Source organism: Scyliorhinus canicula, chromosome 7, assembly GCF_902713615.1.
Source record: "Scyliorhinus canicula chromosome 7, sScyCan1.1, whole genome shotgun sequence".
NCBI classification, from domain to species: domain Eukaryota; kingdom Metazoa; phylum Chordata; class Chondrichthyes; order Carcharhiniformes; family Scyliorhinidae; genus Scyliorhinus; species Scyliorhinus canicula.
The window spans coordinates 168,573,047-168,597,282 of NC_052152.1; the positions used below are offsets into that span (position 1 = coordinate 168,573,047).

Here is a 24,236-nt window from a genome sequence, read left to right on the forward strand (position 1 = left end):
AGTGGAGAGGGAGGTGCAGAAGCAGTGAGTTCCAGAGCTCGGCCCCAAGTTTGATGCAGCCGTTTCTGGTGCAGTAAATGGGGAAAATGCACAAAGGCAATGGGCAATAAATGTGATCTTGTCAGTGCACCGACATCCAAGAGCATGGGCAGGATTCTCCAGTAATTGGGCTATGTCCCCACGCCAACGTCAAAACGCGGGCGTTTCACTTTAGACTAGCTAGCAGAGCCCCGGAGTGCTTCTTGCAGCTCTGGCTGTGGATACGGGGCCCTGCACTTCTGGTTGGGAGTCCACACATGTGCAAGGTGGCGGCCTGCGGAGCGGCACCATGAATGTAGGTCCACCCAAGAACCAGCGCACGGATGGTGATTGCTTGCCTGGCCGTCTGTGAGCACCCCCGAAACTCGGGCGGCCATTCCCGACAGGCAAAACACGGTTAGAACTACGCCTTCGGGAACTCGGCCAGTTGTCCTTGCAGAATCGTCGCGGGGCCTCTGTCAATGGCCCCGTACCGAAGACCGTGCGTGATTCTCTGGCGACCGGAGAATCATGAGAGCGGTGTCACGCCGGATTTCGGCGCCAACGCCCATTCTCCGCCCCCCACGCGATCGCGATTTTGGTGCGAATGCTCGCCGAATCCCGCCCCATATATTTTTTCTTTGTTGGGGGCGTAGGGTGGTGAAGGAGAAAATTAGTACTCTGATTCTTGGAAAATACATCCCGTGTCATCATAAATTTCTAAATCCACTACAGCAAATTCTATTTTGTACACTTCAGGCATGCTTTACTTCCAATGCTTGAAATGTCTTGAAGTTAATTATGAAAAGAGACTTGCATATACATTGTGTCTTTTAAACACTGGACATAATGTTGGAAATGCAGAACCTAATTTGTGCAGAGAAACCCCCCTCAAATGACTAACAGTGATATGATAATCACCTGAGAATGTTTTTTGTGATAATTGAGGGCCAGCAGATCTTCCCGACTCCTCTTCAGAGTAAGTCAATGGGATCCTGTACATCAGGCTTGTGCAACCTTTCGATGGGGAAACGCGTTTCAATCTTTCTCTCCCTCAAGGGGTCAATGAGCAAATTTCAGAAAGATGAGGTTTGACACAATATTAAACATGAATTTGACGGGGGGGGGGGGAGGTGGTATGAAAACAAGCAACCTGTTGAGCAAAAAAACAGTGTCAATGCAATGAATTGAAAAGATCAGCGTGTGATTGGGTGAGAAGAGTGCCTGTTGGTGTGCGAGGGTGAATGAGATGCCACGGACAGGGTGTACACACTTCCATTTCTCTTCCTCTCTCGCACACACCCTCCCTCTCTCACATAAGCTGTCCACTTCACAGACCTGGCTCGCCCTCCTTCCCGTTGCCAACCCCTACCCGAGTTCCTGTCCCCATGCCCTTGGCCCTTGCCCTCCCATCTTGCCCTGTCCCCATCGTCCACCTCACTATAGCTCTACACCTCCTCCCACACACAGGTGGCCCTTGCTCCGCCTCCTGGCCCACCCTGCACTTGCTCTCTGGGTCTTGAAACACACCTTAAAAACTTACCGTCCCTCTCCGGCTTTTCCAATCCCAGGTTGGTTCCTCTCCGTTTTGCTGCTGATAGATCAGCAGTAAATGAAGGGAGGAACCAGCCTGTGATTGGATGAACAGCGTGCAGCAATTTTCGAAAAAAGTCAGTTGAATGTCCAAGAGTTTTGGTGAACTGTCCAGAAGGCTCGTTTGGGAGGGGGTGAGCAGACCATGAGGTAGAGAAGCCGAGTGTACGTTCACCTGCATGGTCACACAGCATCTCAGCTTAATATCTCATCTGAAAGGCGGCACCTCTGACAGTGCAGCACTCCCTCAAGTCTGATCATGTTGGTGCTCCAATCTCAGAGCGTGACTTGAACCCACAGCCTACTGCCTCAGAGGCAGGTACATTACCAAATGAGTTATGGCTAAATATGCTGAAGTGTTATCGATTAGTCTTTTCATATGTTGTAGGCTACATTTGCAAATGTATTCTTTAGCTTGTCAAGTCATTGGTCGGTTATTGCTAAATTTCAACGTTGGTGTGCCTGTCTTGCATGGGTAAAGCAGGCTGAAGACTATCCATGATTATTTTGTTTTAAGATATTTACAGCTTGCTGAACAAGGGTCCTTTTTATGCCTTGACTGGGATAGATTCATAATTCCGATTCCACAGTTGGAAAATGAATGGCTGACCTGGTTAGCCTGTAATATTGAATTATTAGTTGCTTAACTCAGTTGCCCATTAGCTCACAGCATACTTAATGGTGGGACTAACCTTTACCTTTTGATGAAAATAATAAATCAGAAGTGTTTTTTTAAATAATTGCTATTGAATCATGCTTTGTATTTTTATGTTTCTGTAGTGTTTCCATGTGCCCTATTCTGCTCTAACCATGTTTCTCGGCGGTGACCAGCGTGACAGAGATTCAGCGACTGCATATAGTAAGTACTGATTTTTCCTTCAGTTGGAATTTTTTGAAAATTCCAGTCTCTCCATTTTTGATTTCGTAAGACCATAAGTCGTAGGAGCAGAATTTAAAAAAAATTATTTTTATTCAAATTTTTGTCAAAAACAAAATGTTTGCATAACCGAACGCAACGATTAACAGAACAAAATAAATGTTAACCGTATATACAAAGAAAAGAACAATACAACGTAATGATTCCCCCGCTCGGGATGCTATTGTTGCTGACCTTTACTGCTCTCCTAGAAAGTCGAGGAACGGCTGCCACCTCCGAGAGAACCCCGCCATTGACCCTCTCAAGGCAAACTTCATTTTCTCGAGACTGAGAAACCCAGCCATGTCACTAACCCAGGTCTCTCCACATTACAAGGATCCGTCTCCGGGCTACCAGGGAGGCAAAGGCCAATACGTCGGCCTCTTTCGTTTCCTGAACTCCTGGATCATCTGACACACCAAAGGTCGCTATCTCTGGACTCTGCACCACCCGCATGTCTAAGATCTTGGACATTGCCTTAGTAAAGCCCCGCCAGATTCCCTTAAGAGCCGGGCATGCCATGAACATGTGGACATGATCTGCAGGGCTTCCCGCACACCTTGCACATTTATCCTCAACCCCAAAGAGCTTGCTCATCCTGGTTGCTGTCATGTGCGCCCGGTGGACCACCTTCAATTGGATTAAGCTAAGCCTGGCACATGATGACGAGGAATTGAACATATTTAGGGCTTCCGCCCATAGGCCCGCATGCAAACATCCACGTACTTTCAGTACTTCAATCGTAACATACTGCACAAGCCCGCTCCTCTCCCACCAGTACTACCCGCCATTTTATCCCTCCTACTCTACTCTACTCTACCTCCACCCCCCGCTGACGCTCACTCTCCCGCAAAGAAGTCAATAAATGGTTGCCACCTCCGGGCGAACCCCTGTACAGATCCCCTCAAGGCAAACTTAATTTTTTCCATACCCAGGAAACTCGACATGCCCACAAGCCACAACTCAGTCTTCGGGGGCTTTGAGTCCCTCCACGGCAATAGTATTCGTTGCCGGGCTATCAGGGAAGCAAAGGCCAAAACATCGGCCTCTTTCTCACTCTGGACTCCCGGGTCTTCCGAAACCCCAAAAATTGCCACCCCTGGACCCATCGCCACCCTTGTTTTTAGCACCCGGGACATGATGCCTGCAAATCCCTCCCGGTGCCCCTTAAGCTTGGGGCATGCCCAAAACATGTGAACGTAGTTCACTGGTCCTCCCGCGCACCTAGCGCATTTGTCCTCTATCCCAAAGAATTTGCTCATCCGAGCCACCGTCATGTGGGCCTGGTGAACGACCTTAAATTGAATCAGCCCGAGCCTGGCACATGTTGCAGTCGAATTTACCCTACTCGGGGCCTCTGCCCACAGCCCGTCCTCCATTTCCCCGCCTAGCTCCTCCTCCCATTTAAGTTTCAGTTCTTCCGTCTGGGACCCTTCCTCCCTCATGAGCACCTTATAAATATCAGAAACTCTACCCTCCCCTTCTTCCCCCCTAGAGACTATTCTGTCTTGGATCCCCATTGGCGGGAGGCGTGGGAAAGATGGGACCTGTCTACGAACAAAGTCCCGCAACTGTCGGTACCTAAAATCATTTCCCCTTACCAGCCCAAATTTCTCCTCCAAGCTCCTCAAACTCGCAAAGCTCCCTTCCAGGAACATATAGCCCACCCTTCCCACCCCCGCCCGCCGCCATACTCTAAACCCCCCATCCATACTCCCGGGGGCAAACTGATGGTTGTCGCAGATTGGCGCCCAAACCGACGCCCCCGTCTCCCCTACATGCCTCTTCCTCTGGCCCCATATCCGCAGGGTCGCCACCACTACCGGGCTGGTGGAGTACCTGGCTGGCGGCAGCGGTAGAGGAGCCGTGACCAGGGCTGTCAAGCTGGAGCCCCTGCACAATGAGGTGAAGGACTTTTTGAGGATCTGGTGGAAGGGCTGGGAGCCCCAATTAAAATTGAGGAACTAATTGAGGAGCTGGAGGGCACACAGTCAGGCAAGGCCCCGGGGCTACCTGGTAGAATTCTATAAGACGTTTTCAGAGATATTGACCCCACTGCTGGAGAGGACATTAAATGAAGTAAGAGAGAAGGAAGTCCCACCCCGGTCCCCCTCCAACAATGTCGCAGGCCTCAATTTCATTGATCCTGAAACGGGAGAAGGATCCGGAGCAATGCGGGTCGTACAGGCCAATTTCTCTACTAAATGTGGACGTCAAACTGCTGGCTAATATACTGACCACAAGGATACAGGATTGTGTCCCAGGGAATACCAGATGGGATTTGTGAAGGGCAAGCAATTCACGGCCAATGTTTGAAGGCTTTTAAATGTTATTATGATTCCCTCAGAAGGAGGGAAGATGGAGGTGGTGGTAGCGATGGATGTGGAGAAGGCTTTTAATCAGGTGAAGTGGGATTACCTGTGGGAGGTGCTGGGAAGGTTTGGGTTTGGTGAGTGCTTCACTGACTGGGTGCGGTTGCTCTATCAGGCATCAGCAGCGAGTGTGCGTACGATCCGGCTGAGTTCGGGGTATTTTAAACGACACCGAGGGACAAGGCAATGGTGCCCCCTCTACCCGCTACTGTTTGCTCTGGCCATAGAGCCACTGGCCATGGCGTTAAGAGCCTCTAGGAACTGGAAAGGCTGGTTCGAGGGGGGTGGAGCACCGGGTCTCGCTTCACACAGATGACCTGCTCTTGTATATTTCAGACCCGCTGCAGGGGGTGGGGGAAGTTATGCAAATCCTCGGGGAATTTGGTACTTTTTCGGGGTTTAAATTGAACATGGGGGGGAAAAGCGAGATGTTCGTGATCCAGGCAAGAGGGCAGGAGAAGAGGCTGGGAAAGCTGCCATTCAGAATGGTAGGAAGGAGCTTTCGATATCTGGGAATCCAGGTGGCCCGGGAATGGGAGGCACTGCACAAGTTAAACTATCCCGGCTCATAGAACAAATGAAAGAGGACTGTAAAAGATGGGACATGCTTCCGCTATCACTGGCGGGGAGGGTACAGGTGGTGAAAATGACGGTCCTCCCCAGATTTCTGTGTGTCTTTCAGTGCCTCCCCATCTTCATCCCGAGGGCCTTTTTCAAGCGGGTGAATAAGGTTGTTTTGGGCTTTGTGTGGGCGGGTAAAACCCTGTAAGTGAAGAAGCTGTTGCTGGAGCGCAGTCGGGGGGGGGGGTTGGCGCTGCTGAACTTTTGCAATTACTAGTGGGCGGCTAATATAGCCCATGATTTGGAAGTGAGTAGTAGGGGAGGGGTCAGTGTGGGAGCGAACGGAGGCGGCGTCATGCAAAGACACAGGTTTGGGAGCACTGATAACTGCACCTCTCCAGTTCTCGCCGGCCTGATACTCCACAAGTCCGGTGGTGGTGGCGGCTCTGAGAATCTGGGGGCAGGGGAGGAGATATAAGAGAGCGGACGCAGTATCGGTTTTGACCCCGATTTTATAATAATCATCAGTTTATACTGGATAGGCTGGATGGTGGGTTCCAGAGATGGCAAAGGGCAGGAATTAGGAGGATGGGGGTCTATTTATAGACGGGAGCTTCTCCAGCTTGAAAGCCTTGGAGGATAATTTTGAATTGCCAGCAGGGAATGGGTTTAGGTATCTGCAGGTGCGAGACTTCTTGAGAAGGCAGGTTCCAGCCTTCCCGCTGCTGCCACCATGGGGGATACAGGACAGAGTAGTTTCCAGTACCTGGGTGGGAGAGGGGAAGGTATCAGATATCTACCAGGAACTTTTGGAATCAGTGGAAACTCCGGTGGAGGAGCTGAAGGACAGTGGGAAGATGAGCCAGGAGGAAAGATGGAGGTGGGTCTGTGGGCGGATGCCCTAAGCAGGATTAACACATCCTCATCATGTGCCAGGCTCAGCCTGATACAATTCAAGGTAGTCCACTGGGCACACATGACGGTGGCCCGGATGACAAGTTTTTTGGGGTAGAGGTGTGCGAGGTGCACGGGAAGCCCAGCAAATCATGTCCACATGTTTTGGGCATGTCCGGAGCTTAAGAGGGTTTTGGCAGGGTTTCACTAAGGCAATGTCCATGGTACTCAAAACACGGGTGGTGCCGAGTCCAGAGGTAGCGATCTTTGGAGTGTTGAAAGAGCCGGGAGTTCAGGGGCGAAAAAGGCCGACGTCCTGGGCTTTGCCTCCCTGGTAGCCTGGAGACGGATCTTATTGATGTGGAGGGACTCAAAGCTCCCAAGTGTAGAGACATGGCTGGGTTTCTCAGTCTCGAGAAAATAAAGTTCGCCTTAAGAGGGTCAATGGTAGGGTTCACCCAGAGGTGGCAGACGTGGGGGGGGGGGGGGGGGGGGGGGGGCCGGATTGTTGTTTTATGGTTGTGGTGTGTGAAGATTGTGATGGGGGTGGAATTGTTTATTGTACCATGTTTATGTCACTGTTGTTATTATTATAAAAATTGTAAATATCCTAATAACCTTTTTTGTTTAAAAAAAAAGGTCTATGTGGCCAATCAATGAGATCCTGACTATCTGATATGATATTCTTCAACTCCACTTTCCTACCTTATCCTCATACCCTTGATTCCATATTCGCTATCCTCTTAAGAGAAGAAATTCCTCCACATCTCCCCACATCTAAGTGGGCGACCGCATACTCTGAGATTTTGTCCTCTGGTCCTAGCCTCTCCCATGAGGGGAAATAACCTCTCAGAATCTACCATGCAAATGAACAAGCAAATCTTATTTGTATCAATAAGATTGCCTGTCATTCTTCTAAACTACAATGAGTACTGGCTCAATCTTTCCTCATAAGAAAATCCCTCCATGCCCAGGATCAACCTCCCCTTCATAGTGCAGGAAAATTTAGACCCATTCTTCTTCAACCTTGCAAGAGTTCAAGAAAGACATAATTAAATGAAATGAATGAAAATTGAAAATGAAAATTGCTTATTGTCACGGGTAGGCTTCAATGAAGTTACTGTGAAAAGCCCCTAGTCGCCACATTCCGGCGCCTGTCCGGGGAGGCTGGTACGGGAATCGAACTGTGCTGCTGGCCTGCTTGGTCTGCTTTAAAAGCCAGCGATTTAGCCGAGTGAGCTAATACAAAGAGATGTGTTGAAAGTGTGGAACACAAGGGGCGGAATTCTCCGCTCCCTACGTGGCATGGGAGAATCGTGGGAGGGCCTCCTGACATTTTTCACGCCCCCCTGGCGACCCCAGCGATTTCCCCCCCGGGCTCGGAAAAATCGGCGCTCGCCGTTTTTCACGGTGAACGGCGATTCTCCGAGCCCGATGGACCGAGCGGCTGGCCTTTCACCTGTTTCAACACGCCAGCAACCACACCTGGTCGCTGCATTCGTGAAACAGGCGCCAGATGCCCGTTTGGGGCATCTAGGGGCCCGATTGGCACGGGAGCACCACGACTGTGCTCGGGAGGGGACAGGCCCGTGATTGATGCCAACCGATCGTCGGGCCAGCGTCCAAAACGGATGCACTCTTTCCCCTCCGCCGCCCGGCAAGATCAAGCCGCCACGTCTTGCCTGGCGGCTGAGGAGAAAGACGGCCGGGAAAGACCAGGTCGCAGCCGGGAAAAACAGAGGCCCGCTCCTAGCCTCCGGGTGGGGATGAATTAGGTGCGGGGAGCGGGCCCCAAGGCCATCGTGAACCTCAGACGATTTCACGACGGCCATCCCGATTTTTATCGGGAGCGGAGAATACCGCCCAAGATGTTTTCACCCCATAAGAGAATCCTGATGTAGTCTTGAGAAAAAGATGTAGGCTCCTGAAAAATGTAAAATTCAACAGACGGATTGTGGAACTGTCGGCAGTTATGTAACAGCTGTTTGATTAACCATTTATGTGCATGTCCCTCTCATTTCAGGGATGGGAGTGGAGGTGGTGGCAACACTGGCTGGAGCTGCCATTCAGGGCCAGATTGTGGGAGCATATCATATGCAAACTGCAGAAACGTGTCGCATGATGCAGAATGGAACAGAGCTCAACAACACCTCACCATTGGTAAACAGCCTCAATAACACGGTCAGTACTCCTCATTGAGTGATCTTTGGTGTATTGCAAATTATGTTTACTTGGCTATATTCAGAGATGGGTGGCTGTCACTTCAGTTTGGGTTGAGCACTAAAATATGTTAAAAAATAAACCAACATCTTCCTCTTCTTTAATGAACAACTTGCATTTATGTGCAGTGCCTTTTAATGTAGGAAAATGTCCCAGGCATGTAACAGAAGTAGAATAAGACAAAAATTGACGCTGCAGAAGACTGTGGGCGGAATTCTCTGCTCCCGGGAAAAATCGGGAGGACCGTCCTGAACTCGGCCGAGTTTCACGACGGCCTCAGAGGCCGTTCCTCGCCCCCTATTTTCCCCTCCTGGCGGGGCTAGGAGTGGCGCTCCGTAACTCTCGGCCGCCGGGCAACGCGCCGAGAGTGACACGACGGCAGCACCTATGTGATGTCAGCCGTGCATGCGCAGGTTGGCCGGCTCCAACCCGCGCATGCGCAGCTGACGTCAAGACGGCTGACATCTCGAACCCGCGCATGCGCAGTGGCCGTCTTTCCCCTCAGCCGCCCTGCAAGACGTGGCGGCTTGATCTTGCGGGGCGGCGGAGGGGAAATAGTGCGTCCGATTGAGACGCCGGCCCGGCGATCGGTGGGCACTGATCGCGGGCCTGTCCCCCCCCCGAGCACAGTCTTGGTGCTCATTCTCCACCAGGCCCCCTACCAGCCCCAAAACGGCATCTCACGGTGATTTCACGATGGCAGCGACCAGGTGTGGTTGCCGATGTCGTGAAACGGTCGCGAACGGCAGGCCGCTCGGCCCATCCGGGTCGGAGAATTGCCGGTCGCCTTGAAAAACTGCGAGCGGCGATTCTTCCGAGCAGGGGTTGGGAGAATCGCGGGGGGGGGGGGGGGGCAGGGGGTCGTGAAATTAGTCGGGGGGGGCCCTCCCGTGATTCTCCCACCCGGCATGGGGAGCGGAGAATCGCGCCCCGTATGTTTGAATTCTAGCAGAGTAAACAATGTATCTGCATTCAAAGTTTATACAATGTAATTCTTCCTGTGCTATCACTGGAATATTCCCTGATCTAATGAAATCTAAGAAAAGGACACGATTCTGCTACAAGGTGCTTTATTCACATTTAAATCCAAAGTCCAAAATGTTGTTTGGTATAGGTCCTCTTGAATGTCATCAAACTGTTTTCTACTTGGATCTCAAAGTTAAAGTTTACCATTGTCAGAGATGTTCAGTCTGTTCCACTATTTTGTGAGTTTGTGGCTGATTTGGGAATAGTACTTGTTAAAAAATAAAATTCTAGGTTCCTTATCTGAATGCACGAAGCACCTGCAATAAGATAGCTGGAACCCTAGAATTCCTACGGGGCAGAAGGAGGCCATTCGGTCCGTCGAGTCTGCACTGACCCTCTGAAAGAGCACCCTACCTAGGTCCACTCGTCCACCCTATCCCTGTAAGCCACAACTCTACCTAACCTGCACATATTTTTGGACACTAAGGGGCAATTTAGCATGGGCAATGTACCTAACCTGCGCATCTTTAGACTGTGGGAGGAAACCAGAGCACCCGGAGAAAATCCACACACACACTGGGAGAAAGTGCAAACCCCACACAGACAGTAACCCAAGGCTGGAATTGAACCTGGGTCCCTGGCGCTGTGAGGCAAAATTCCTTAGATTCAGAAACAGTCCCATCAGATCAGAAGTAGGCAGATATAACATCGCTTTTCAAGAGGAGGGACGGAGAGCATCAGTCATTGGGGAAAAATGCTAGAATCTGTGTTGGAATCTGTTTTTAAGGAAGCTTAATAAATAATGAAATGGTGGCAGAGATAGACGTTAATGGTTTAAATTTAATTGCCATTACAGGTTGCAAGGTGACCAAAGTTGTGGGTACATAATATTTTGGAAAGACAGACAGAATGCAAAGGAAGAAAGTTGGCCATGATAGTCAAGATTGACATCAAGACCTTAATGAGAGAGAATCTGACCACAGAAGATCCAAAATTAGAATCCATATGGGTAGAAATGAAGAATAGGAAAAGACAGAAAATTATCATGGGCAATGTGGAAATTGGAGAGGTATTGAGCATTATTTTGTGTCTGTCTTCACAGTAGAAGACCAAAGTTTCTTCTAGAAATAGAGAGTAACCTAAGTCCTGGGGAAATTAAGATAATTGATATCAGCAGAGAAAAAATGTTGCAGAAACTTAAGGGACTAAAAATCAACAAATCCCCTGATGACGGGTTCACTCGGGTTCTAAAAGTGACAGCTGCCAGATAGTGGATGCATTAGCTATGATTTTCCAAAAGTTCTTACAATTCAGAACAAGTCCCATCAGATCAAAAGTAAGCAGATATAAATCGCTTTTCAACAGGGGGGGGGGGGGGGGGGGGGGGGAGACAACTACAGGTCAGTTAGCTGAGCTTCAGTTGTAGGGAAAAGTGCTCAAATCTGTGTTAGATTCTGTCATTAAGGAAGCTTAATAGATGCACTGGGAAAGGCTTCCATAAGTAGAACAAGTCACCGTACTTTTACAAAATGGATGTTAAGTTTGACAATTTATTAGTTTTTTGAGGATGTAACTAGAGATAAAGGGGAACCAGTAGATGTAGTATCCTTGGATTTCCAAAATGCGTTTGACAATGTGCCACAAAAAAGGCTTATATGCAAGATAAGGGCTCAAAAGAGTTGGGGATATTATATTAGCATAGATAGAGGATTGGTTAATGGGCAGGAGGCAAAGAGTGGGCATAAACCGACCATTTTTAAATTGGCCGATTGTGACTATTTGAGTGCTACAAGGATCAGTGCTGGAGCCTCGGCTATTTACAATCGATACTAATTACTTAGATGAAGCAACAGAGTAATCTATCTATGTTTGCTGGCAGTATAAAGCGAGGTGGAAAGGTACACTTGGGAGAACAGAGCAAATTTGCGAAGAGATGATATAAAAAGGGTATGTGAGTGGAGTATAATGTGGGGAAGTTTGATGTCATTCACTTTAATCATTAGAGTAGAAAAACATTTTTTTTTTAAAAAAAAAGGTTGTGAAACTTGGAAGTGATTATGTTTAAAGAGACTTGGGTTTGCTCATACAAGGAAGCAGAAAGCTGGGACGCAGGTACAGCAAGCAATCAGGAAGATAAATAGCATATAAAAACTAAAAATGCTGGAAATATTCAGCAGCTGTGGCAGCATCTGTGCAGAAAAACAGATTTAATGTTTCAGTTGTATCTGTTTGATTCTTCTTCAGCTCTGACCTGCTGGGTATTTCCGGCATTATCTGTTTTTATTTCATGTTTCTAACATCCACAGTATTTTGCTTTTATATAGGGCAAATGGCTTGTTGGACTTCATTGCATGGAGTGCAAGAATAAAGATGCCCTTGCTACAATTTTCAGGGCTGTGATGAGATCATGTTTAGAATACCGTGTACAGTGTTAGGCATATTTAAGAAAGGGTATATAAAGAATATTGGAGACTGTATAGTGAAGTTTTGCCAAATTGGTCCCTAAGGGTAAGAGGGGTTATCCAAAGATGTGAGCCTGAGTAAATTGGGCCAAAGAATTGTGTCTTTAGAATAGGCCACCCTAGAAGATTGTGGATGCTGCACTGTTCAATACATTTTGAGGCTGGAAACCATGTGAGAGCTATTGAGATACCTGCGCTGACTCTTTTTGGGAAGGCCCACAAGCCAGTCAGGCAGTGCTGAGGCCAGTGATAAGCCTTCCAGTGGAATCAAGATCCCAGGGGCAGATGTCTTGTCTACCGAGAGCTGCTGGCCAATCAGAAGCTGGCAGCTCTTGTGCTCAGCAGTGTCACTGGGGAGGCCTTTGCTGCACATGGGCAGGCAGTCCCAGGATCGTGGAGCAACTTAGGCCACAGGTAAGTAATGTTGGGGGGTGGGAGGTGGTTGTGGGTTACAGGGAGAGGGGGAAAGGAGACTCTCAGCTGGCCAAACGCTCCTCATGTCCAGTACCTTGGTTATAGACACTTCCCATTCCCAATGCTCCTGCCATTGTTTGCACCGCTCCTATTTCCCCCCCCACATCCCGTACCAGCCTCCCCGGACAGGCGCCGGAATGTGGCGACTAGGGGCTTTTCACAGTAACTTCATTGAAGCCTACTCGTGACAATAAGCGATTTTCATTTTCATCTTGTTCCACTCTGCCCTCAATCTTCTGAATTTTGCACTGCTGCCGTAAATAATATTTGGGTCCTGAAAATGGTTGAGGGAAGTGTTGAAGAATAAATCTAGAGTTGGGTGATATGAGGAAAGACTGAAGAAAAAACTTGTATTTTTTCAGCTTTGAAAGGAGGTCATGCAAAGTGCTGTGTTCAAAGTAGATATGATGGTCATTTTAAAAAAGGCACTATCGGTAAACAACCACAACCATAGAACATTTGGGACTTACTAAACTCTTGGTTACACAGTGAGTGATCAATAAATGGAATGGACATCTGGTGAAGATAGTGGAGGCAAAAATCCTCTGTTCAGTTGATCGAGAATTGAGTAGTCCATGTTTTGTGTAGGTGTAGGGATATTGTTTCTAGTTAAACCAGTCTGGACTGAGGAGTATTTCTTTCTTGAAAACTGTGAGCCTTGCGGCATCCCTGTCAGGCATGTATTTTTCTTTGTTTCCACAGAAGTGGGCTTACACGCTGGCAGCCATGGTGATCGGGTGCCTTTACTTTCTCTGTTCATTGATTCTGTTACTCGGAGTAAAGGAGCACACGGGTAAGTGGCTGGGGTGAGATTGATAGACGGAGATGTGGAAATCATAGGCACACAAGTCAAATTCATCTACCATCATGCTAAAAGTCTTAACTACCAGTTGGAGTCTGGTGTTGAGGAACTATCTTTCCCTTTATTGTTGTTTCTCATCATTCAATGTTCCCTCTTTTCCTTTCTCTCCATCAGACATTGGCTCCTAAGGGGCTTCACAACTATCTAATACCTTATCCAAGTGACTGTTCTTCATGTGTGCACTCAGCCAGTGAGTGCAGCCAAGGTTTTGACTGTGGGGAGCATCATAGCCATGCCTACAGTTAGCACAATTGGATGTCCACACAAATGAACTTTTTTGTTGGGGTCATTGGATAGTGATCCGGAGCAGAAAGCTGGTCAAATTTTCCACTTTGTAACTCCAGATTGCTGGGCCCAACAAAAATTAGTGTCTCAATCTATGCCCTAGCTGAGATCACCCAGCTCTTCACAAATCTATTCTAATTGATTTGAACATGCTTTAGCCAGACATTTTACTTTATATTGATTTGTTCTACTCCTCTCTCCTCTCCCCGCCCTTCACATGCACGTACATATGCCAGCACTGATCCCAATTCGCAACAAGAAGCCAGGAAAGCACACCTACTCTCTGCCAGATTGTTGTTCCTGCACCATTTTCATTGTACAAATAGACTGCAACTATCCTCAAATGAGACCGCCTGATTCAATGTCAAACAATCACCATGATGGTGCTGACAGTCAAATTCCTATCTTTGCACATTATTCTAGCAAGGCTACGTCAATAATACTAACACAGGATGATATCATTTATATCGTAAACCTGGTTGTCAAATGGATAGTTCCTGTGAATAGGCCATTTATACAAAGTTGTAAGTCCATTTTTCATGACAAAATTTTGGCAGATGTATTGAGTGATCAGCCTCATTGCTGATCAATTGCAATCTTAAAATATGTTTGAAAATATAACTAGAAATTGAGAATGGACAGTGTGACTTGTGGAATTCTAACATTGGATTGGACAGGTCTGACTTTTGCACATTGTATGACTCAATTATCTTAAGATGTTTGACTGTACAAGGGAGCAAATCATGTACATTTTGGCTGTTTTGTGATTATTGCAGGTTGCTTTGCTCCAAAAGATCATTTCCACGTGTCATATGTAACAGGCCTGAAACTGGTTATGAGTCACAAGCCATACCTGAGTCTCACTTTTGGCTTTCTATTTATTTCGTTGGCTTTTCAGGTAACTGAGAAATAAAATATTTATTGGTCATCAGGATTTTCATTTATAAATATAAGAACACAGAAAACCTACTATCCAGTGTTCCCTAGACATGACTCTTGTAAAGAAAATCAAGGAGACTAAAATGCTTCCAAAAAGATTTACAGTCTTTAATTTTTCTGACTCTGGTCATAGACTCACCATAGAGTCTGTGTTACAAAATCATGAGGGATCCTGAGGGGTATTGACTGGGGGGATGTGGAGTAGATGTTTCCTCTTGTGGGAGAATCCAAAATTGGGGGTTACTGTTTAAAAATAAGAGGTTGCTCATTTAAGATGGAGAATTTTTTTCTCTTGAAGATTGAGTCTCTGAAACTCTCTTCCTCAAAAGACAGTGGAAGCAGAATCTTTGAATATTTTGAAGGCATAGTTAGATAGATTCTTGATTAACATGGGGGTGGTACGTTATTAGGGGTAGTTAGGAATATGGAGTTACTGTTACAATCAGATCAAGCATGATCTTCTTGAATGGTGGAGCTGACTCAAGGGGCCAAGTGGCCAACTCCTGCTACAAGATCGTATTGCATACAAAGAAAGCTCCAAGTTCCACCTGTGCTGAGTTAGCTAATCTCCAAGGTGGCAGTCGGAGTAACAACATCCTGAGGTTGAGAAGGTGAAAATGACCTGGTGCTTTCTTTTCCTGATTTCTATCTAGTGACTTCTGCAGACAAGTACATTTGATAACTGGGTAAGAATAGAGTTGAATTCAGCCTCAAACCATATAGCCAGTTGACCTCCGGTCTAGACTCGTATGAAAAATGACCTTTTGGCATGGTGGCACAGTGGTTAGCACTGCTGCCTCACCAAGCCATGAGCCCAGGTTCAATTCTAGCCTTGGGTGACTCTGTGTGGAGTTTGAATGTTCTCCAATGTCTGCATGTGTTTCCTCCCACAATCGAAAGATGTGCAGGTGAGGTGGATTGGTCTTGCTAAATTGCCCCTTAGTGTCCAAAGATGTGCAGGTTATGTGGGGTTGCAGGGACAGAGCAGGAGAGTGGGACTAGGTAGGGTTCTCTTTCAGAGGGTCAGTGTGGATTCGATGGGCTGAATGGCCTCCTGCACTGTAGGGATTCTATGGATTTTATAGGCTGCACCCATGAGCTCTTAACAGTTGATGCTGAGGGGAAAAAAAATCAAATGTCAGTTTTGGATTTAGCTGGAGTGTTGAATATTCTGCTGGAGCTTGAATATTTGCAGTTAGACTTTGTGTTTAATGAAGAAAAGGGCTTCTTGTATGAGTCTAGTAAATGCAGTCTAGTTTACATCAAAATGTCATGAATGTAACATTTTTCTACTTCACCACACAGCTCGTCCAGAATAACTTTGCTTTGTTTTGCACCCACGCTGCTGGTTTGGGCAATCACTTTCAGCATATCATCTTTGTGATTCTGGTGGGTAAAGATTTCCTTGCATTTCTTGTTTATGGACATTTATTAGTTATTTGACTTGGATACTTTGAATATCATGGGCGCGATTCAATGGCCACACTGCACCCGAAAAACAGCTCCCTACGGCACAACCTAGCCGATAGAAGCTGGGAGACCCTGCTCCCGGGATCTACCTGGCTCATAATGCCTTGCAAGATTCAACGCGATTTCGTGAGACATTGCGATATAAATCCTGGCCATTGTGGGCAGGATCACCTTTTGGAAAATCTACAAAGTGTCAGTTAGTCTCACTCTAATGTGCAGATTCCTAAGGTATCTGAGGCTTTGGGATTCATCCTCTTTGACTTGGAGAACTCAAGCGAGCGCTATTCAGCACTGCTCCCCACAAACGGGTATCACATAGTTTGGCGCTCAAGGGGCTCTCCCGGGAGATCGGAGGCCCCCAGCTGCATACCCTTTTGGCAGGGTGGTGACCTGGCACTGCTGGTGTCACCTGGGTGCCAACTTTGCACTACCAAGATGCCCAGGTGGCATTGCCAGCTAGCATGGGCACTGCCAGGTTGGCATTGCCAAAGTGCCAAGCTGACATTTTTTTGCGCGCACATTATTGGGCCAGGGATGCCCTGCATGGGTGTTTGGGGGGGCCGGCGACCCTCCATAGTGCGTTCGGGCTGGGGGGAGCGGTGTGGGGATCACTTCGGGGGCTTCGGATTAAAAATGGCATCCCGATTTCCGAGGTCCCCTAAGTGATCCATCTAAAAATCGCATCCAGACCTTTCGCTACTCGGGGCGAAGTGATCCATCTAAAAATCGCATCCCGATCTCTTGCTATTCGGGGCTATGTGAGGCCTCCGCCGCGCGAATACCACTGAGGCCTCTTATACAATGAGAGCCGTGTTGTGTAGCCATGCGAGTGCCGAGAAATACGCGACAAAATGAGCTCGCTATGGAACTTTGTTCCTATTTAGTTGAATCGAGCTCTATATATTTCTATTGCATCTGCAGATGTGAAAGGTTGCAATGTGTGTATCAAAATCCATACCAATTGGACCGCAATATTCTTTATATGGATGTGTATATTGGATTTATATAAATTTACAGCTATGTCATATGTCAGAATTCAATTTGATGTTTCTTGAATTAGTCAGAAATTTGTTGCTTGTTGCCATCTGCTTAATAACCTCCCACTTTCAGCTGTTTGAATACAAGTTGGTAGAGTCTTGAGGGCAGATCCTCTCAGCAATTTCAGACCTTCCAAAGCTATTTCACCACAGCGGTTGCTAGATCTTCAGATTAGCCTTTTTGGAAGGCACCAACTTTGCACAGGGGAGCCAAGATAGGATGAAAGAACAAGGGGGAAAAAATGGTCAAAACAAAAGCACTCAGATTATACAAAGTATCAAGCCATAACTATCACAGCATAAGGTTATTTGTTGGTTTGGGGGCACAATTGCCACCTCCTGCTCATTCAGTCTCACCTCAGTGGATTCTGTGCCATAGTGGATGTTATAAGAATGCACGTTTAAGCTTTGTACTTAATTTTAAAAAGGGTTTTACATTGCATTTATTCAAATCGACACGTGGACCAGAATAGATCCAAGTAGGAGAAAGGGATTGATTATACAACTGCTGCTGAATTTTGAATGTGGGGGGATACGGTAGCACAGTGGTTAGCACTGTTGCTTCACAGCGCCAGGGACCCAGGTTCGATTCCTGGCTTGGATCACTGCCTGTACAGGATCTGCACGTTCTCCCCGTGGCTGCATGGGTTTTGTCCGGGTGCTCCAGTTTCCTCCCACAAGTCCCAAAAGACGAGCTTGTTAGATGAATTGGACATTCTGAATTCTACCTCGGTGTACCCGAACAGGTGGGCAACTAGGGGGTTTTCACAGTAACTTAATTGCAGTGTTAATGTAAGCCTACTTGTGATGCTAATAAAGATGATTATTATGAAGCGTAATGGTTATCAGTAGTCACCATTATGACGGGATAAATTGGGCAACAATTCTGGAGCATGCACATACAGGCAATCCTTGACTTATGATGAACGCCAATTATGACATTTAGAAATTAACACCCCATTTAACTTGACAACATCGGTTTTGAATTTACAATGCACTAGCATTTTTATACATGTGCCTTGACATTGTGTTCCGCCCATCTGTATGACTAAACAGGTTGTACCATCTATATTAGGTGTAAATGAGTGTTTTTGTTCTGTTAATATTTTTTACAGAATGCAATTTTAATGCATTTATATGCTTGCAGTGCATTTAATATGCACTCATACTCCAAGGTTCAAGGTTATCAGCCAACTGACAGTGATTGATGGCCCATTCTAACCAAGGAACTTGTGTTCAGACATGTAGTTGCATTAGCGACTTGACAGGGCAAGAGTTAAGAGCTTTTAACACCATCAGGCTCCCCATGAGTGTTTTTTGGCCTAGGTTAGGAATCAATCCCTGAAGTTGATACCATTGTTCCTATTGGAAAATCAGCTCTGACATGCACAGTTCTGATTTACAACACCGTTTTCATGAACCAATTGTGTTACAAGTCCGAGGACTTTCCTGTGCACAGTTAAAGTGGAATTCCAGAAGTTGCTGTCAGGGAGACACTATTGCTCTGAAGGATGTCCGAAGATTCATAGATTTCATAGAATTTACAGTGCAGAAGGAGGCCATTCGGCCCATTGAGTCTACACTGGCCCTTGGAAAGTGCACCCTACCCAAGCCCTCCACCCTATCCCAAGCCCTCCACCCTATCCCCATAACCCAGTAACCCCACCCAACACAAAGGGCAATTTTGGACATTAAGGGCAATTTATCATGGCCAATCCACTTAACCTGTACATCTTTGGACTGTGGGAGGAAACCGGAGCACTTGGCGGAAACCCACGCAGACACGGGGAGAACGTGCAGACTCCGCACAGACAGTGACCCAAGCCAGGAATCGAACCTGGGACCCTGGAGCTGCAAAGCAATTGTGCTAACCACTGTGCTACCGTCCTCGCCAATGTTCTCAGTACTGAAATAAATGGATTCATAAGTTTGTTTTCAACGGTGTGATAAGCAATGATTACTGACAAACAACCTCTTCTGCCCTGAGAAAATAATTTTTGAAGTGTGGAACTCTCCTTGCTGTAAAATATAATTAGTGTCAGAAAGTTAAATAAATTATTTAAACTTGTTCTGCCTTGTTCCTTTATCTCCAGTTAATTTAATCTGTATTTCACAATATTTTGTTTGCGGGTTCTATACATCCTGGTTTACACTCTGGTGGGTGTGTATATGTGTCAGTCAGGACTCATCAACTAATTGGTTGGAAATCCTCGCTGTTTATTGTGTAGACATTGACAGCTGCCCTATAGAGGTGTTGTGCTGGATTAGGCCCCTGATTAGAACAAGCCTCCTTTCTAAATATTTTGGGTGCAGCTGTCAGTGAGGTATTTGGTGAGGGTCCTTCCTTTGCTACTGACCACAGGATATGGGTCAACCACACCTCAGATGGGCAGGAAAGTTGAGAAGGCAGAGCCTTCATGAATAACCTCTGCCGGTACGGGAATGTGTATACAATCTGTGTATACAGTTCCTTGCTCCCCATGTTTTAGTTAAACCATGGGCGGGATTCTCCGACCCCCCGCCGGGTCGGAGAATCGCCCGGGGCCGGCGTCAATCCCACCCCCGCCGTGTCCCGAATTTTCCGCCACCAGAGATTCGGCGGGGGCAGGTATCGCGGCGCGCCGGTCGGTGGGCACCCGGCGGCGATTCTCTGGCCCGCAATGTGCCGAAGTCCCGCTGCTGTCAAGCCTCTCCCACCGGCGGGAATCAAAACACCTACCTGACTGGCGGGATTGGCGGCGCAGACGGACGCCGGGGTGTGGACACCTGACCCCGGGGGGTGCCCCCACGGTATCCTGGCCCGTGATCAGGGCCCACTGATTGGCGGGCAGGCCTGTGCCGTGGGGGCACTCTTTTTCTTCTGCCTTCGCCACGGTCTTCACCATGGCAGAGATGGAAGAGACCCCTTCCCCTGCGCATGCGCGGGGATGACATCAGCAGCTGCTGACGCTCCGGCACATGTGCAGACTTACGCCGGCCAGCGAAGTCCTTTCGGCCCCCGTTGCGGTGGCGCCAAAGGCCGTTCACACCAGCCGTCGGAGCGGGAACCACTCCGGCGCGGGCCTAGCCCCTCAATGTGAGGGCTTGGCCCCTCTCCGCACCTTTGGGGAGGCCCGACGCCGGAGTGGTTCACGCCACTCCAACACACCGGGACCCCCCGCCCCGCTGGGTAGGGGCGTATCCCGGCCCATGTTTTTAATGATTCTGTGTTTGTTTTTTCTTGTCCAGTTCTGCAGTCCTGGGGTATTTTTTTTTCACATCAACAGCAAATACTTCCAGTATTAATTCATTTGGTGTTTCACTGCCCGATCATCTTTCAGTAATTTAAAGTTGAACAATTTTTTACAAGCAAACTTTTGGATCCCTTGGTTCTATCCATGCTTCTCCCTCCAACCATGTCTAATTATCTCTAGAATCCAGTTGGACAGGTGTATTATGTTCCTTCGAATTTCATTATGTATTGTGAGCTAATCCCATTCCTTTGTTTCATTTCTGTTGATCCATAGCAGCAGTTATTGCTACCAGCTTCCTTTAATTTGGTTGTTTCCAGGTTAAATCACAGTGGTAATTTGAAACATAGTTTCTTTTGAAATAAGTTCTGCCATCACATGTTATACCTCAATATCACCAATTAAATTCAAACTTGCACGTTCATATGAATAGATGTAATCTGTGTTTTGTGCAACTGTTGCTCTCAGCAACAGTTGTATCAAAAAATGTTTTGTTGCAATATTTTGCAACAATGCACCACTTATAAAAATACCTTTTTATTTGTCCAGTTAACACAGAAGAAACATTGAACGAACCTGTGTGTTTCCTTGAGTTTTATTCAACACTTTACTTTTGTTTCAGTTACCTCGTTGTATTCACTCAGCACTACCTAACCAATTTCTCGCTGTATTCCATCCTTGTGGTCTATATCAGTGGCCTCCCTCGGAATCTATTGTGCAATCAACATCTGAGGGTTACCATTGATCAGAAACTGAACTGGATAGCCAAATTAATACTGTGGCTACCAGAGCAGACCAGAGGCTAGGAATCCTACGACGTAGAACTCACCTCTTGAGCCCCCCCAACTCCATCTACAAGGCACAAGTAAGGAGTGTGATGGAATACTCTCCACGTGCCTGGATGAGTGCAGCACCAACATCACTCGAGAAGCTCAGCACCATCCTGGACAAAGGAGCCTGCTTGATTGCTCCCTCTTCCACAGTCAACCTCTCCACTACCGACGAACAGTGGCAACCGTGTGTACCATCCACACGATGCACTGCAGTAACTCACCAAGGTTCCTTAGGCCACACCTTCCAAACCCAGGACCACTACCAGCTAGAAGGAAATGAGCAGCAGATACCTGGAAACCCCACCAACTGGAGGCTCCCCTCCAAGTCACTCCCTATCCTGACTTGGAGCTATATCGCTGTTTGTTCACTGTCACTCTGTGAAAATCTTGGAACTCGCTACCTAACAGCACTGTGCATGTAGTTTTACCAAATGGACTGCAGTGGTTCAAGAAGGCAGCTCACCACCTTCTAAAGGGCGAATATGGATGGGCAATAAATGCTGGCCTAGCCAGTAACGCCCAAATCCCGTAAAGTTTTTTTTGAAATCAAGTTTATTTTAAAAAAATTACCCTAGTAAGTTTTTTTTTTGTATATAAATTTAATCACTGATTATCAGAATCATCTTCCCTAAAGAAGAATAGAATAGCTAAAGTAAATATTGTCGCTTTAGAGGACAATACTGGTGAGGTGATAATGGGGAACACCGAGATGGTGGAGGCACTGAACCAATATTTTGCCTCAGTCTTCACGGTAGAGGATAATTAAACAAAATTCCAAAAACTGCAGTTAATGTAGAGGAACTTGGTGCAATAACAGTCACTAGGGGTAAGGTATTGACCAAACTAATGGGATTAAAGGCAGATGAGTCCTCGGGATCTGATGGCCTGCACCGTAGGGTATTAAAGGAGGTGGCAGCAGAAATAGCGGATGCATTGGTTATGATATTTCCAAATTCCCTCGATTCTGGAAAGGTCCTGGTGGATTGTAAAATGCTAATGTGGCGCTTCTATTCAAAAAGGGAGAGAGGCAAATAGTAGGAAACTGTAGACTGGTTAGCTTGACCTCTGAGGTGAGGAAGTTGCTGGAATCAATCATTAAGGAGGAGATCACTGAACATTTGGAAAGACAAAGCTCAATCCACCATTGTCAGCATGGTTTTATGAAGAGTAACTTATGCTTGACAAACATTAAAAAAAATAGATACCCAATTCTTTTTTTTTCTAATTAAGGGGCAATTTAGTGTGCGCAATCTATCTAGCCTGCATATCTTTGGGTTTTGGAGGTGAGGCCCACGCAGAGATGGGGAGAATTTGCTAACTTCACATGGACAGTGACCCGAGATCGAACCCGGGTCCTCAGCACCTTGAGGCAGCAGTGCTAACGACTGCGCCATCATGCCGCCCTCATGCTTGACAAACGTGCTCAAGTTCTTTGAAGATGTAACCAGCAAAGTGGCTAATGGGGAACCTATGGATGTGGTATATCTAGACTTCCAGAAGGCTTTTGACAAGGTGCTGCCATAAAAGATTGACCCAGAAGGTGAAATCGCAAGGGATTGGGGATGGAGTACTAGATTGGATTGAGGATTGGCTGACTGACAGAAAGCAGAGGGTGGGGACAAATGAGTCCTTCTCTGGCTGCTGAACTGTAACTAGCGGGGTGCCACAAGGTTCAATCTTGACGTCAACTGTTTACAATTTATATAAATGATCTGCAAGCAGGGACAGAGTGATGTGGCAAAATTTGTGTATGACACTGAAATAGGTGGGAAAGCAGGCAGTGAAGTGGAGATAAAGATTTTACAGATGGATATAGATAGGCTAGGAGAATTGGCCAAAATTTGGCAGATGGAGTTTAATGTGGATAAGTATGAGGTTATCCATTTTGACCGAAAAAAATAGAAAGGCAAATTATTATCTAAATGGAAAGCAGATTCAAAATGGATCTGGACAGAGGGATATGGGTGACTTTGTTCATGAATAGCAGAAAGTCGGTATGCAGGTGCAGCATATAATAAAAAAGGCAAATGGAATGTTAGCGTTTATTGCAAAGGGACTGGAGTATAAAAGTAGAGAAGTGTTGTTGAAATTATATAAAAGTAGGGAAATGTTGTTGAAATTGTATAGGGTGTTGGTGAGACCACAACTGGAGTATTCTTCCAGTTTTGATCTCCTTGTTTGAGGAAGGACGTGATGGCATTGGAGGCAGTTCAGAGGCGGTTTTCCAGATTGATTCTGGGGATGAAAGGGTTAACGTATGAGGAGAGATTTAACAGTTTGGACCTATGCTCGCTGGAGTTTAGAAGGATGAGGGAATCTGATCGATATATATAAAATACTAAGAGGGATTGATAAATTAAACTTAGACTAAATGTTCCTCCTTGTGGGGCAATATAGAACGAGAGGTCGTAGGTTGAGAGTCGGTAGATTTAAAACTGAGATGAGGAGGAACTACTCGCAAGAGTTTGCTGGATTTGTGGAACTCGCTGATCCATAATGCGGTAGAGTCTGTATCAATAAATGGTTTCAAGAAGGAGATAGATATATTTAGGGAGCTGGATTCTCCATTGCACCTGCAGCGCACCCACGCCTGGGGATTTCCCCACTGCGTGGGGCTGCCATAATGGGAAACCCCATTTGCTGGCTGGCAGGATGGAGAATCCTGCTGCCGGCAGAGGCTCACTGCACCGGAAAACTGGGGCGGCGGGATGGAGATTCCCACCCTGGTTTTAAAAAAAAAAACAGGTTAAAGGGATATGGGGGGCAGGCAGGGAGGTGCATTTGAGACCAGGAAGAGATCGGCCATGACCTGATTGAATGGTGGAGCAGGCTCGAAGGGCGGCATTGCCTATTCCTGCTCCTAGTTCCAATGTTTCTTATCATGTCTGTGCCCTCACAAGATGGCAATTTCCTCATCAAGGTTAAATAACTGGAACAGAGCATACTACTCCAGTTAGATTTCTGCTAGCTTCCATTTTTCATTTTAGCGCTTGTACAACAGTACAACTCCTGGCTCATATGCCTTTTCCTGCCTCTATGATTAGGAGAGCGACTATTCAGGGGAAGCGATGGTTTGTTTGGCTTTTTGAATATGTATAAATGGA

General features: G+C 46.9%; 1 protein-coding gene across 2 annotated transcripts in view; it reads left to right on the top strand.

Moving 5' to 3' along the window:
- LOC119969526 (sodium-dependent lysophosphatidylcholine symporter 1-like) overlaps window positions 1–24,236 on the top strand; it is a 57,020-nt gene that overhangs the window by 12,670 nt on the left and 20,114 nt on the right. For both annotated transcript variants that reach the window (XM_038803235.1, XM_038803236.1), the window contains exons 5-9: window positions 2,392–2,470; window positions 8,378–8,535; window positions 13,179–13,269; window positions 14,400–14,521; window positions 15,868–15,951. In XM_038803235.1, coding sequence (XP_038659163.1) covers window positions 2,392–2,470; window positions 8,378–8,535; window positions 13,179–13,269; window positions 14,400–14,521; window positions 15,868–15,951 — 534 coding nt within the window. The remainder of the gene's footprint in view (window positions 1–2,391; window positions 2,471–8,377; window positions 8,536–13,178; window positions 13,270–14,399; window positions 14,522–15,867; window positions 15,952–24,236) is intronic.